This window comes from Dipodomys ordii, unplaced genomic scaffold (genome assembly GCF_000151885.1).
Source record: "Dipodomys ordii isolate 6190 unplaced genomic scaffold, Dord_2.0 Scaffold1000002972, whole genome shotgun sequence".
NCBI classification, from domain to species: Eukaryota; Metazoa; Chordata; class Mammalia; order Rodentia; family Heteromyidae; genus Dipodomys; species Dipodomys ordii.
The window spans coordinates 1-14,055 of record NW_012286589.1 but is presented as its reverse complement, the minus strand read 5'-3'; the positions used below and the strand labels follow the sequence as shown (position 1 = coordinate 14,055).

Genomic DNA, 14,055 nt, shown 5'->3' with positions numbered 1-14,055 from the left:
AAATGTTACTAACATGGATATACTCCACTTTATTTGTCCTTGACAAATTGCAATTTCTGCCCTGGGTTCAATTCCTCAGCACCACATAAGCAAAAAAAAAAAAAAAGCCGGAAGTGGCACTGTGGCTGAAGTGGTAGAGTGCTAGCCTTGAGCTAAAGAGCTGAGGGACAGCACCCAGGCCCAGAGTTCAGGCCCCACGACCGGACACAAAAACAAAAAAAAACAAATTGCAATTTCTCCAATATAAGGAGCCTACCTTACATCCCATAAAATGAGGCTGCCTAAACATGTCATTCTAAAACAATTCATAAAGTATAACTTAAATACAATACAATGACTTTTTGTTCTGTAGTCCTCCTTCTTAAGCTCAAGGCCTGGGCACTGACCATGAGTTTCTTTTGCTCAAAGCTAATGTTCTACCACTTAAGCCATATCTCCACTACCAGCTGTTTTGTTAGTTTGTTGGAGATCAGAGTGTCCCAGACTTTCCTGCCCCAGCTGGCTTCAATCTGTGATCCTAAGTTCTCAGACTTTTGAGTAGCTCGGATTATACCCTTCAACAGCCAGAGCCCAGTTACAATGCCCTCTCTTAAATACAGATTATATTTCTAATAAAATAATCTGAAATAGAAACTATTAAATTTTTAAGGAGGGATGTTCTATCACTAATAAATATGAGACTAGTCCAAATCACAAAGCAAATATAAAATATTCCACCCTGAAATCTATAACACTCATGGTCTCAAGCATTGTGAATATGGACATTTAGTCTACAATAAATTCTTTTTAACCTTTGTAAAGTAAGAAAACATTCTTGTGATGTACAAAAACACAATGTTAATGTGCAAACATTGCTTTTAAATGATTCATATTGTCTTTCCTAACATAAACCACCTAACAAGTCTACAGAGTAGATTTTCAGTTTTTGTAAATGTCACTGTAAAGTTCATTTTATTTTATATTGAGTTTCCATTCTACATTATTGTATAAAAAACAAACAGAATTGTGGATAATAGCTTTTCCTGTGAAATAAGCCAACCAAGAAGTACAAACAAAAAGACAAAGCTATTTAATTTAATAGTTTTAAGTTTTACAGTCTACATTTGGGTGTCCTCAGCTTGGTATTTCGTGTTAATATTATTTAAGTAACATGTAAGACTAATCTTCTGGTTCCTTGGTTGAGGATTGCTGGTTGGGATTCTGTTACTCCTATGACCAGTATTTCATGTTGCATCTTTATTAACATCCTGTATATCCAGCAGGATGGCCAAGGCTCTTAATATGAATGTTTAGTACAGTGAAGGACTTCTTAAACTGGTGTTTATATCATTCTTACTGATATCCCTTTGGCCAAAGCAGATTAAATGGCAAATTACAATTTCACAAGGTGCACTGAGTATTTGGGTATTTGGGTAAATATGCCATTTGATAACCATTATTGAAATATTATAACACAAGAAATAGGTCTGTATACATTTTACCTACATAACTTTGGGTAAAAAATACTAAGTTATAACATACATGCTTTCCATGGCGCTTAAATATGTAAATGAATGAGGTAGAGCACAAATGCTCCATGGAGTCCTAGGATAGCTTTTCATTAATTAAAAAAAAAATACTGTATACATCCCTGAGTGTATTTCACTAATAACTAGTTTTAATGAAGATGTGATGTGTTCTTTTGGTTTCAATTATTCAATTATTTTTGTGGGAACATTAGTTTTTACAAATTACGTATGTATATTAACTAAGAAATGAATTGCTTTTATACTATCTAGTATATAGTATATGGATAGACTGGATTCATCTTTAGTAAAGAGTTTAATGTTTTACTTGACACAGACAAGATTCTTTCCCAAGAAGGCTTTCTGCTTTTCCAGCTGATGTATAATATTTTGGGGAGGAAAATCTGGGGCACAGTCACACACATTCTTTCCTGACCACTTCATTTGCCTTCTTTCCTCCATGCTTCCAGAATCTTCTATGCATTGTCAGCAGCAAGAAAGAATGAAAGGATCTGTGGTGAGTTGCTTTTTATTTCTCATGTTTTTTTGTGTTCCATTTTATGAATCTAACGGTTCATTGAAAGGGTTCATTGAAAAACAGAAAAACAGCTTCAGCTTCAGGAATATGTTTCTGAATCAGGTAAAGATGGCTTGCAGATGTAGCAGATTATGAAATCTTATATTCTGTCTAAGTTGAATGCAGCTTTGCTTCAGTTTGTTTCTAGTTTTTCTGATGTGAGAAAAAGGAGTCATATTTGTTACATGATTTAAAGTTGGTGACTTCTCATGAAAGATGACGACAGTTCACTAGCAACTTGTTGGAGACCCTATCCTCATGAGTAACATTAAACTATCTTAATAAAGTTTTACTATTAGAGTTGCTGAAACAGTATGGTCCTACACAACTTTTTATATTCTAAGGGATTGAGTAAGCTATATGTACTTAAATTACTCTCTGTACATACTTCTTGGACTGTTTCATGTTCTTTTTCTTACTTGATACTTAGGTATATTTGATGATATAGTCTATGGCCTTTTTAGAAATCCCTCTGTTTTATTCTAAGGTATCTTCAAAAGACTCTTTTCCTAACATTTTCCCTCTTCATACTGTTTCTTGCTCACTAGGTTTCTTTATTTCTTTTTCTCTCTTTGTATTTTTCTGTCTGTCTCTTTTTCTCTTTCTTTTTCTCAGTTCCTCTACCTCCATATACCTCTCACTTTTTTTCTTTTCTTCAAGTGTTCTATCTGGGAACTAGTTTTCTTACTGATCAATTTTCCTTTGCTGATGTAACTCTTAAAATTGACATTTTTCTTACTCATTGTAGAGGAAAATTGCTACTAACTGAAACCCGAGGCGGTTCTACAGGATTCTGGAGCCAAATAAAATTACATAAACACAGAAATAAACTGATAGAGAGACAGGGTGAAACTGGGAGTCTCAAGGTTCACTAACACTTGGGCCCTGAGTCTCTAGGATCAAGCATATTTGCTTGAATTTACATAGGGAAAGTTACCATGAATACTTGGAAAAAATAAACCACCTAGCTGGGCATCAGTGGCTCACACCTGTAATCCTAGCTACTAAGAAGGCAGAGATATATGGATTGTAGTTCAAAGAATGGTTAATGTAGCCACACAGGATGGTAGGTTTAAGAAATTATAATTCTATGGCCTTTTAAACATGGCCTTGGAGACTTTGGGTTTCAGCATTCAGCTTTTACTATCCAGATGTAAGATCTGTCTATTATTATGAATGGTTTGTGTCAGTGACCATACCATTAGGGCTGATGTTTTTTTCATTTCATATTAGTATTTGTGTTTTCCATTATTCCATTATTGATTTTTTTGGAAGGGGGGGGTCAGTCATGGAGCTTGAACTCTGGGCCTGGGTGATGTCCCTCAGTTCTTCAGCTCAAGGATAGTGCTCTACCACTTGAGCTATATACTTCCACTTCTGGTTTTTCTGAATGGTTTATTGTAGATAAGAGTTTCACGGAATTGCCTGCCTAGGCTGGCTTTGAACTGCTATCCTCAGATCTCAGCCTCCTGAGTAGCTAGGATTATAGGCATGAGGCACTGGCACCGAGCTTCCATTATTGATTTTTACTTATGGTATCTTTGTATTTATTTATTTTTCTTTCTCTCTATTTAGTATATATCTCTTTCAAAGGCGTATTGAGTTTTTTCTTTCTGTTCAAGTCAGATATAAACTGCAGGCATTCCTCTCTACTCTGTAAACCACCTATCATACCTATTACAACTTAAATCCTATATAAATAGTTTTTATACTGAATTGTTCATAGGATAATGATGGTTTATTCAAAGACTGCACGTTTAGGGGCTGGGAAGGTGGCTCAGTGGTAGAGTGTTTGCCTTGCATGCATGAGGCCCTGGGTTCGATTCCTCAGCACCACATAAGCAGAAAAAGCTGGAAGTGGTACTGTGGCTCACATGGTAGAGCACTAGCCTTGAGCTGAAGAGCTAAGGGACAATGCCCAGGCCCAGCGTTCAGGCACCATGATTGGCCAAAAAGAAAAAAGACTGCATGTTTAATATGGGTGCCATACTTTTTCAAATATTTTCACTCCGTGGTTCACTGAATCTGTACAACTTATAAATATGCAGGACCTATATATTCCTTTGAAAGGTTATGAAGTACCTATAATCTTGTCTGATAGTTTCACTGTTTTCTTCATAAAGAAGGATTTAGAGATTTTTTTGTACAGAACAAAGGCCATCCTCAGACTGAAGCATAGAGCTTTGGCAGAAGTAAACCATGCACAAAAATTGTTGTTACACTGAAACTGGAATAAAATAAATTTCCTGTCCAGTCTGATTCATTTGTATGGCAGACAAAGGACACTGACATGCTCAGTATATACTATATATACTATATACATTATTCTCACAGTTCCACCATATGACATCATATAGTTACTTTTCAATGGAATAAATTCCATTGATCATATAGTTACTTTTCAATGGAATAAATTCCATTGATAACCTAACACTACTGACCTTTTCATTTCTTTTTTGGTGGAATTATTTCTTTGAACTCAGGCCCTCATACTTGCCCAGGAAGTACAATATCAATTGATTCATTTACCTCACCCACATACTTTATTTTTAATACACTTATGTATTTGTATAGTTTTATGAATCATGAATATGGTACTATGTTTTCCTTGCACAAATTGTTTTAGAGAGGTTACATAAAATGTATGTTCTATACATTCATACATTCCTTTATCCTTACTAAATGTTTACTGTTGTTTTTTGTTGCTGTTGTTGGTTTTGTTGGTTGTGGAGCTTGAACGCTTGGCCTGGGCACTGTCACTGAGCCCTTCAGCTCAAGGCAAGCACTCTACCACTTGAGCCACCGTGCCACTCTGGCAACCAGTTGTCTGGTGGTTTATTGGAGATAAGAGTCTCACAGACTTTCCTGCCTGGACTGGTTTTGAACTGCAAGCCTCAAATTTCAGCCTCCTTACAGCTAGGATTAGAGGTGTGAGCCACCAGTGCTTAGCACATTTACCATTTTAATGACTTTGTCATATGTATATATCTATATTGGCACGTTTTGTTGTTCTCCTGAGGGAGAATAATTTCTTGAAACACTCTTAAATGCAAATGTGTTTTAATGAATTATCTTACCCCTGAAAATGTTTTCTTTCTTTTTTTTATTGTGAAAATACTGTACAGAGGGGTTACAATTACATGGGCAAGATAATGAGTACATTTCTTATCAAGCATTGTAGCCTCCTCCTTTGTTTCCCCCTCCCATCCATTCCCATCCTCCTCCCGCCCCCCCCCACCCAATCCTCCCCACCCCTGCACCAAAGTTGTAAAGTTCGTTTTCAACATAACGACTTGTACATCTCATTGTTGCAATGGGTCCATCTGTATCCCTATTTAAACGATTTGTTTTTCCTCTTCCCCTCCACAAATTATACCGACATCAAATACAGCGAAAGCAGGGGTTATACTGTGGGGGAGGGACATACAAAGCAACAAAGAAATAATCTTATAAATGTGTTAGAAATAATCACATGAAAGAAAAAAATCATTTGAATACATATCTTAGGGTTCATTTCCCTAACATCACATCTGACCTTTTCTGCTTGACTCATACATATACTAGATATTGCAAATAAGGGAAACCATGGGACCTATGTTTCTTTGCGCCTGGCTTACTTCACTTCATATAATTTTTTCCAAGCCTTTCCATTTCCTAACAAATGGGGCAATGTCATTCTTTCTGATGGAGGCATAGAATTCCATTGTGTATATATCCCACATTTTCTTGATCCATTCATCTACTGAGGGGCATCTGGGTTGGTTCCATATCTTAGCTATAGTAAATAATGCTGCAATAAACATAGTCGTGCTGGTAGCTTTAGTGTGGTCTTGTTTGTAAGCATTTGGGTAAATGCCCAAAAGTGGGATTGCTGGGTCATAGGGGAGCTCTATGTGGAGTCTTTTGAGGAACCTGCATACTGGTTTCCAAAGTGGTTGAACAAGTTTACACTCCCACCAACAATGCAGTAAGGTTCCCTTCTGTCCACATCCCCTCCAGCATCTGTTGTTATTAGAGTTCTTGATTTTAGCCATCCTGAAAATGTTTTCAATCTGCATTTTTAGAAGAGTTCTTTGGCCCAATGGATTGAGAATTGAAGGTTATTTTCTTTCACCACTTAACAGATATATTTCTATTTTCTGTTAATCAGCCTTTAACTCTGATATTATCAAGAGTGGCTGGATTGGAAAGATTCTTGTACATTCTTTATCTGTAATGGGGTCAATATGGGCATAAAAAATCTCCTTTTAGTCTCTACACAACAAATTAATGCTATATTTCATTCCATCTTTAATTTCTTCTATATTTTTTAGATCACATGCCTCTTTATTTTATTTTTCTTTTTTTAACTGTATTTTTTTGTCTTTTCTTTTTTGGAACTGGGGATGGAACCTGGATGTTGTACTTGCTAGACAAGCACTTTGCCACTGAGCTACATCCCAGCCCTATTCTTACTTTCTCTCTCTTGCTTGTGGTGATCATATGTCACATTTTTTGTCAGCTTGAATATTCTTAAGCCTCTATCCATTTGCCTTCCTCCTTCTATGAAGGCCTATTAAAATATAAATCTTAAAAAAATCATTTTATTCTCCTCCCACCTAAATTCGCTATTGTAGTAGGTAGGTGATGTTTGAAGACAGTGTCAGGATATGTATATCCATACGTTCATCTGTAGAAATGTGAGAAGAAAAACGATTGACCTGGCTGCGAGGTAGACTCAGTAGTACAGTGCTTGCCTCACATTTGTGAGGCCCTGGGTTCAAATCCTCAGCACCACATAAGTAGAAAAACAGCCAGAAGTGGTGCTATGACTCAAGTGGTAGGGCTAGCCTTAAGCTGAAGAGCTGAGGGACAGCACCCAGGCCCAGAGTTCAGACCCCGTGACCAACCAAAAAAAAAAAAGAAAGAAAAGATTGACATAGGATATTTTTATTTTGTGGACTAAGTCAAATCTTATGAGGGCCAAATCAATCATTAGGTACTTTCTTGACTATTGTTACTCTAACATTCACCTGGACAGTGTTTTGTAGATCTACTAATGTGGTATGTATTCCATGTGATGTCCTGAATGTGTTATGATTGCTTATGAGAGCTTTTTTTTTTTTTTTTTGCCAGTCATGGTGCCTGAACTCTGGGACTGGGCACTGTCCCTCAGCTCTTCAGCTCACTTCCAGCTTTTTCTGCTTATGTGGTGCTGAGGAGTCGAACCCAGGGCCTCATGCATGCAAGGCGAGCACTCTACCAATGAGCCACCTTCCCAGCCCCTATGAGAGCATTTTTAAATAAGATCTAAATATGCTTTTCATTGAGGCAGAATATGAACATGCAGAAATAATTATTTACTTCATTGTTACCCTGATATTTAGTGAATTTTATCAAAATAAGCTAAACACACTCTTTGAGACACCTACTTAGATTAAATGTTGTCATGCCAGAGTATTAGCTCCTTAGAATTGTCATCTTGTCTCTATTGCTAGCACCAGAAATGTGTTCTGATGAATTAGGGAAACTTCGTATTTATAATTACCTAATTAATATAGAGGCAAACATTTCTACTTTGATTTTCCTTCTCTCATGGTATAGATAATACCTCAAGTCCCAAATACTTTATTTAAGACAAAAGTATACATGTAGAAGAATTAAATTCCAGACTTGATGTTCTCATGAGTCAGGGCTTGTACTTCAATTGTGTCATTACAGAAACTGGTGTCATTTGATGATGTGGCTGTGGACTTCAGCTGGGAGGAGTGGCAGGACTTGGATTTTTCTCAGAGGACCCTGTACAGAGATGTAATGCTGGAGACCTACAGAAACCTGGTGTCTTTGTGTGAGCAAAAGTCACATTCATTTTCTAGGTCAAGTGATTTGTTTTTAGTAGATATTTGAATATTTATCAAATTTTCAATGCTATTTGGATGGTAGATTCTAGTCCATGGGAAGTGTCATTTCTTTCTAAGGAAAACTTCAACTTCATTATGTAACTCCTGAGGCATTTTTGTTTGTTTGGATTTTTTTGGGGGGGTCCAGTCATGGGGCCTGAATTCTGGGCCTGGGCGCTGTCCCTCAGCTCTTCAGCTCAAGGCTAGCGCTCTACCACTTGAGCCACAGCGCCACTTCCGGCTTTTTTCTTTTTGCTTATGTGGTGCTGAGGAATCGAACCCAGGGCCTTTGGCATGCAAGGCAAGCGCTCTACCACTGAGCCACCTTCCCAGCCCCCCTGAGGCATTTTTATTCTCATTTTTCAAGCTGCCAATTCAGCAGTTTGACAAAAGTTCTAAACTATGTTCCAGTAACAGGAGACATTCTTCCCCAAACTTGAGGCAATTATTGTAGGGTGACATACAATGTAGAGTAGAATGCATATGACTATTGGAAATATGATCTGGAAAATCATAGTTGAAAGTGGGTATTTATCATTCAAATATGGCACTGGGTGCAGTGGTTCATGCCTATAATCCTAGCTAATCGGGTGGCTGAAATCTCAGGATTTCAGTTTGAAGCCAGAAATTGCACCAAAGTCCCCACAAGACTCTTATCTCCAGTTAACCACTCAAAAACTGGAAGTGGAGCTGGGACTCAAACTGGTACTAGCCTTGAGCAAAAGAACTGAGTTCAAGCCACACTACTGGCAAAATAAATCCAAATGGGGGGAAAGTCAACTATGGAGCCAGTGAGAAATGAGAAACAAGATTTAGTAGCAACCTTGTGAATGGGATGTCTGAGATTTTTTTTTTTTTGGTCGGTCGTGGGGCTTGAACTCTGGGCCTGGGCGCTGTCCATCAGCTCTTCAGCTCAAGGTGAGCACTCTACTGCTTGAGTCACAGCACCACTTCTGGTTTTCTAGTACTTTATTGGAGATAAGAGTTCCATGGACTTTCCTGCCCGTGCTGGCTTTGAACCATGATCCTCAAATCTCCAGTGTCTTGAGATTTTACAGCAATGATGACCCAGCATGAGCAACAGTTCACTGGTTCTTATTAGCAGGGCCCTGTGTTCCTAAACCTAACTTGATTGTCAAGCTGGAAGAAGGTGCAGAACCATGGATAGGAGAAGCCTCAGACAAGAATTTCACAAGTGAGTTAATGCACCTTGCATGGTGATGTTGGATTGACAGCTTGGTTGGTGAGTTCATCTTGCACTATACTGAGTAATAATGTTCCGACTTCCCCTGAGTCCTGAGTGTGGCAGAGAACTAGGTGATCTTTTGTCTCAAAGACTTGTGAATCCAGAATTCATATGGAGACATACTGAACTCTGTGTGGCAGCAGAGTTAAAGTTAGCAATTCTCTTTCTCTTTGCAAAAATCATTCCAAAACAAAAAATTAAAATGAGAAATTTAGAATATGAGAATTCATTTTCTTTAAAACCAGGATTGTGCTGCTATGAAAAATAAGTAGTATGCCAGGGCTGCTATCCTTTAATAAGAAAAATAGCTTATCAGTGGTGGGCAAATATTGGGATTCAGAAGCAAAGCATTTAGTCTAAAATGGATGATTAATTAGGTGGTAAGCCAGAGTATCTTTGGTCCGCCAAGGATCTAAGGTAGGAGTGTCAGCAAAGGAACTTTTTTGAGCAGTGGGTTTGAACTCTGGACTTGGGTGCTGTCCCTCAGCTCTTCAGCTCAAGGCAAGCACTCTACCACTTGAGCCACAGTGCCTCTTCTGGTTTTCTAGTGGTTTATTGGAGATAAGAGTCTTAGGGACTTTCCTGCCCAAGCTGGCTTTTTTTTTTTTAATTGTGAAAATACCATACAGAGGGGTTACAATTATAAGGGCAAGATTATGAGTACATTTCTTCTTTTTTTTTTTTTTGGCGGTTGTGGGGCTTGAACTCTGGGCCTGGGCGCTTGTCCCTCAGCTCTTCAGCTCAAGGCGAGCGCTCTACCACTTGAACTACAGTACCACTTCCAGTTTTCTAGTGGTTTATTGGAGATAGGAATCTCAGGTCTCTCCTGCCCGGGCTGGCTGGCTTTGAACCGCGATCCTCAGATCTCAGCCGCCTGAGTAGCTAGGATTACAGGCGTGAGCCACCAGCGCCCAGCTAAAAAAGGAATTTTGATGAGACTTTGTCTAAGCTGAAAAGAAATGAATTTTAAAACTCCCACAGATAAAACTAGTAATTCTTACTGAGAAATTAAAACAAAAGAGATTTAGGTAGCAATACTTTCAAGAACCATTCCTGCTTAGGTGAAAGGCAAGGGTATGTATAAAATACTCTTTATGGCCTCTAAATCTAGTAACTATTCCTGTTTCTCATCTAATAGTTGAAAAACAAAGTAGCAAAATGCATTTTTCAAGAAAATAAAAGGAAACAAAGTAGATATTCCCCTATGATAAAACAAAACAATATTTGAAAAACACAACCACGAGAATACTAAAGAAAAAAGGTCAGTACTCAGCTTAAATCTCTAGCCATACAAAGTTGAATTACGTAAATATTTTTCCTGATGTAAAAAGAAGAAAAAACTGAAACACAGAAAAAATTAGTTTCCATTGTAAAATACCAGTTTACTCTCTTAATTAATATACTAGGTAAAAGACTATATATTTTTTCATAAATCTATTCCTACTTTGATACATAGTTTTTTGTCAGTCCTAAGGCTTGAACTTAGGGCCTGCGCACTGTCCCTGAGCTTCTTTTGTACAATACTAGCACTCTACTACTTGAGTCACAGTGCCACTTCTGGCCTTTTCGGTTTATGTGGTACTGAGGAATCAAACACAGGGCTTCATGAATGCTTGGCAAGCACTCTAACACTAAAACATATTCCTAGCCCCATACTTTGGTATTTTAAGTCTATCAGGATGGGAGAAAATGTCTTTTTTTTTTGTGTGTGTGAAGATACTGTACAGAGGGGTTACAATTACATGGGCAAGATAATGCGTACATTTCTTACCAAGCATTGCAGCCTCCTCCTTTTGTTTACCCTTCACATCCCTTCCCAGCCTCCCCCCTCACCCCCAATCCCAATCTTTCTCCTTTCCCCCCTTCCCCCCCCACCCCCGCACCAACGTTGTAAAGCTCGTTTTGGACATCTCAACTTGTACTTCTCATTGTTGCAACAGGTCCACCTGTATCTTTAAACAACTGGTTTTTCCCCATCTCCTCCTCAAGTTATACTGACATCAAATATAGTGAAAGCAGGGGTTATACTGTGGGGGAGGGACATACCAAGCGAGAAAATGTCTTTACCTTTACATAAAGGGATTTTTTGGTCTTATTTATGTTTTTTTTTCTATGACTCATTTTAGATGTTCAAGAAATGGAAGATATGATTAAGACCTTCCAGGAAAGTCCAAATGAGTATCTTTGTAAAGTATCTGTCACAAATAATAACTCAATAGAAGAAAGTATGAGAACTTTCAATTTGAGTTTAAAACATAAGCCAGAGCTGATTAGTAGTAGTAGTAATGGGAACTCCTTAGGGATGAGGACTGAAGAGATCATTGAGTGTCAGAACATGCTTCTCTGTAGTGAATCTGATGAGATGCAGGCTACATATAGGCCTGGTCTGTTTCCTGTAGTTGAAAAATCCCTGAGATATTTGGAGTATTCTAGTCAAACTGATGAGCAGCAATGTTTTGAATATGGTGGAGAAAGAAAGGTATTTAAATCAGAGACCATATTTTTTAGACATAATTGTATTTATATGGGACAGCTTTCCTGTAACCATAATGAATATAGAGAAGACTATGATAAGTCTATTCTCTTTGCCCAAGAAATACTTCATGGACAGAGAAAAACACCTGAATGCAATGGATGTGGAAAAAGTTTCGATTTAAGTAGTATAGTCACTACACATCAGAAAATGTACACAGGAGAATATCCTTATACATGTAATGAATGTGAAAAACCTTTTAGTAAGGAAATTCACCTTACAAAACCCCAGAGCAAATATGCAGAGAAGTCCAATGAGTATATCCAATGTGAAAAATCTATCTGTCAGAAGTCAAACCTGACTTTCTCACCTCAAACACCCACAGAAAAGAAACCTTATCAATATGAGGGATATAGGTCAATTTACACCCAGAAGTCAGCTCTCAACCAGTATCAGAGAAGTCATACAGAAGAGAGAACTTACGAATGTGACAAATGTGGAATGTCTTTCAGACTGAAGTCATACCTCACTTTACATGAGAGAATACACACAGCAGAGAAAACTTATGAATGTATCGAGTGTGGAAAGTCTTATACCCAGAAGTCGCAACTTACTGTCCATCAGAGATCACACACAGGAGAGAAACCTTATGCATGTAATGTGTGTGGAAAGTCTTTCACCCAGAAGATACACCTTACTAATCATCAGCGAAGACACACAGGAGAGAACCCTTATGAATGTAATGTATGTAAAAAGTCTTTCACTAGGGAGGGAGAGCTTAATGTCCATCAGAGAGTACACACAGGAGAGAAACTTTATGAATGTATTGAGTGTAGAAAGTCTTTCATCAGGAAGTCATACTTTAACATCCATCAGAGAATACACACAGGAGAGAAACCTTATGAATGTAATGTGTGTGGAAAGTCTTATACCCAGAAGTCGCAACTTACTGTCCATCAGAGATTACACACAGGAGAGAAACCTTATGAATGTAATGTGTGTGGAAAGTCTTTCACCCAGAAGATACACCTTACTAATCATCAGCGAAGACACACAGGAGAAAAACCTTATGAATGTAATGTGTGTGGAAAGTCGTTCACCCAGAAGATACGCCTTACTGAACATCAGCGAAGACACACAGGAGAGAAAACTTATGAATGTAATGTATGTAAAAAGTCTTTCACTAGGAAGGAAAACCTTAATGTCCATCAGAGAGTACACACAGGAGAGAAACTTTATGAATGCATTGAGTGTAGAAAGTCTTTCATCAGGAAGTCAGACCTTAACATCCATCAGAGAATACACACAGGAGAGAGGCCTTATGAATGTAACAGGTGCAGAAAGTCCTTTACCAAGAATTCACACCTCATCAAGCATAAGAGAATTCACACTGATGAGAAATCGGGAATGTAAGAAATGTGGTGAGTCTTTGACCTGGAAGAAAATTAAGTTTACATCAGAGAACTCACACAGAAGAGAAGCTTTATGCATGTAGCAAACTTGCAGCCTTTTACCCAGAAGTCACAGCTCTGATTTCTTCATTGGACACCCACATTAAAGAAATTTTATGAAGAAACAAATGTGGAAAGTTTTTGAAGAAGTCATACCTCAGTTTGCATCAGAAAACACACACAGGAGAAAAACATAATGACCATCCTCTCTCAGCATCTTATCACTGTCAAAAGCCTCAAGGGAGCCTTCATGATCCATAGGTGACCCACCTGTGACCAGTGTACTATTTGGCTCCCAAGATGGCTCAGCACACAGAACATCCTGAGCCAATTGCCACTTGATATCTGTGCCAAGAATTAACTTTTCTTCAACTGATGAACCCTGATGAGCAGTTAAACTAAATTATGGATGCCTTGTGTCCTACTGAACTGTTGCTTAGAGGATGGTGACACGTTTCTGTGAATTGCTGATTTGCACCAGAGTTAGCAAGGGGACAAGGTCAGCTGAGAATAGGTACTCTCCTGGTCAGGTCCTCCTCACCAAACAAGGGCTCAGTCTTACCCTGACTAGTGCTTCTGGACTAGAGAGCAGAAGCTGATCTCCTTTGTAGATAACCCATCATCTTCATAGCCCAACCACTCACTGATAACAACCAAAGGTGTTTTCACTCTATTACGCAGTGTCCATTGCACTGTCAGAATGACACTACTGCTTGTGATCACATACCCTGTAGCTCTCTAATAACAGTTACTAAGTTATTTCCCTCTCTAACACTGTATTTCAACATGTACATGAAGAAGAAGGCAATGGTGTATAATTTCTTTTTCATGGAATTCTATTACTATACTTTTGCTTTTGTTTGTGTTTGTAGTTAGCCTTGAACTCATGGCACTTTAGTCTCCTTTTGCTTTTATGTTCAAGCA

General features: G+C 38.2%; 1 protein-coding gene across 1 annotated transcript in view; it reads left to right on the top strand.

Moving 5' to 3' along the window:
- The window catches only part of LOC106002837 (zinc finger protein 658B-like), a gene marked incomplete at both ends in the record, with an annotated part of 44,551 nt that extends 31,462 nt beyond the window's left edge, over window positions 1–13,089 (top strand). The window contains 3 exons of the mRNA XM_013037602.1: window positions 11,821–11,892; window positions 12,142–12,709; window positions 12,878–13,089. Coding sequence (XP_012893056.1) covers window positions 11,821–11,892; window positions 12,142–12,709; window positions 12,878–13,089 — 852 coding nt within the window. The remainder of the gene's footprint in view (window positions 1–11,820; window positions 11,893–12,141; window positions 12,710–12,877) is intronic.
- Window positions 13,090–14,055: the final 966 nt, after the last annotated feature.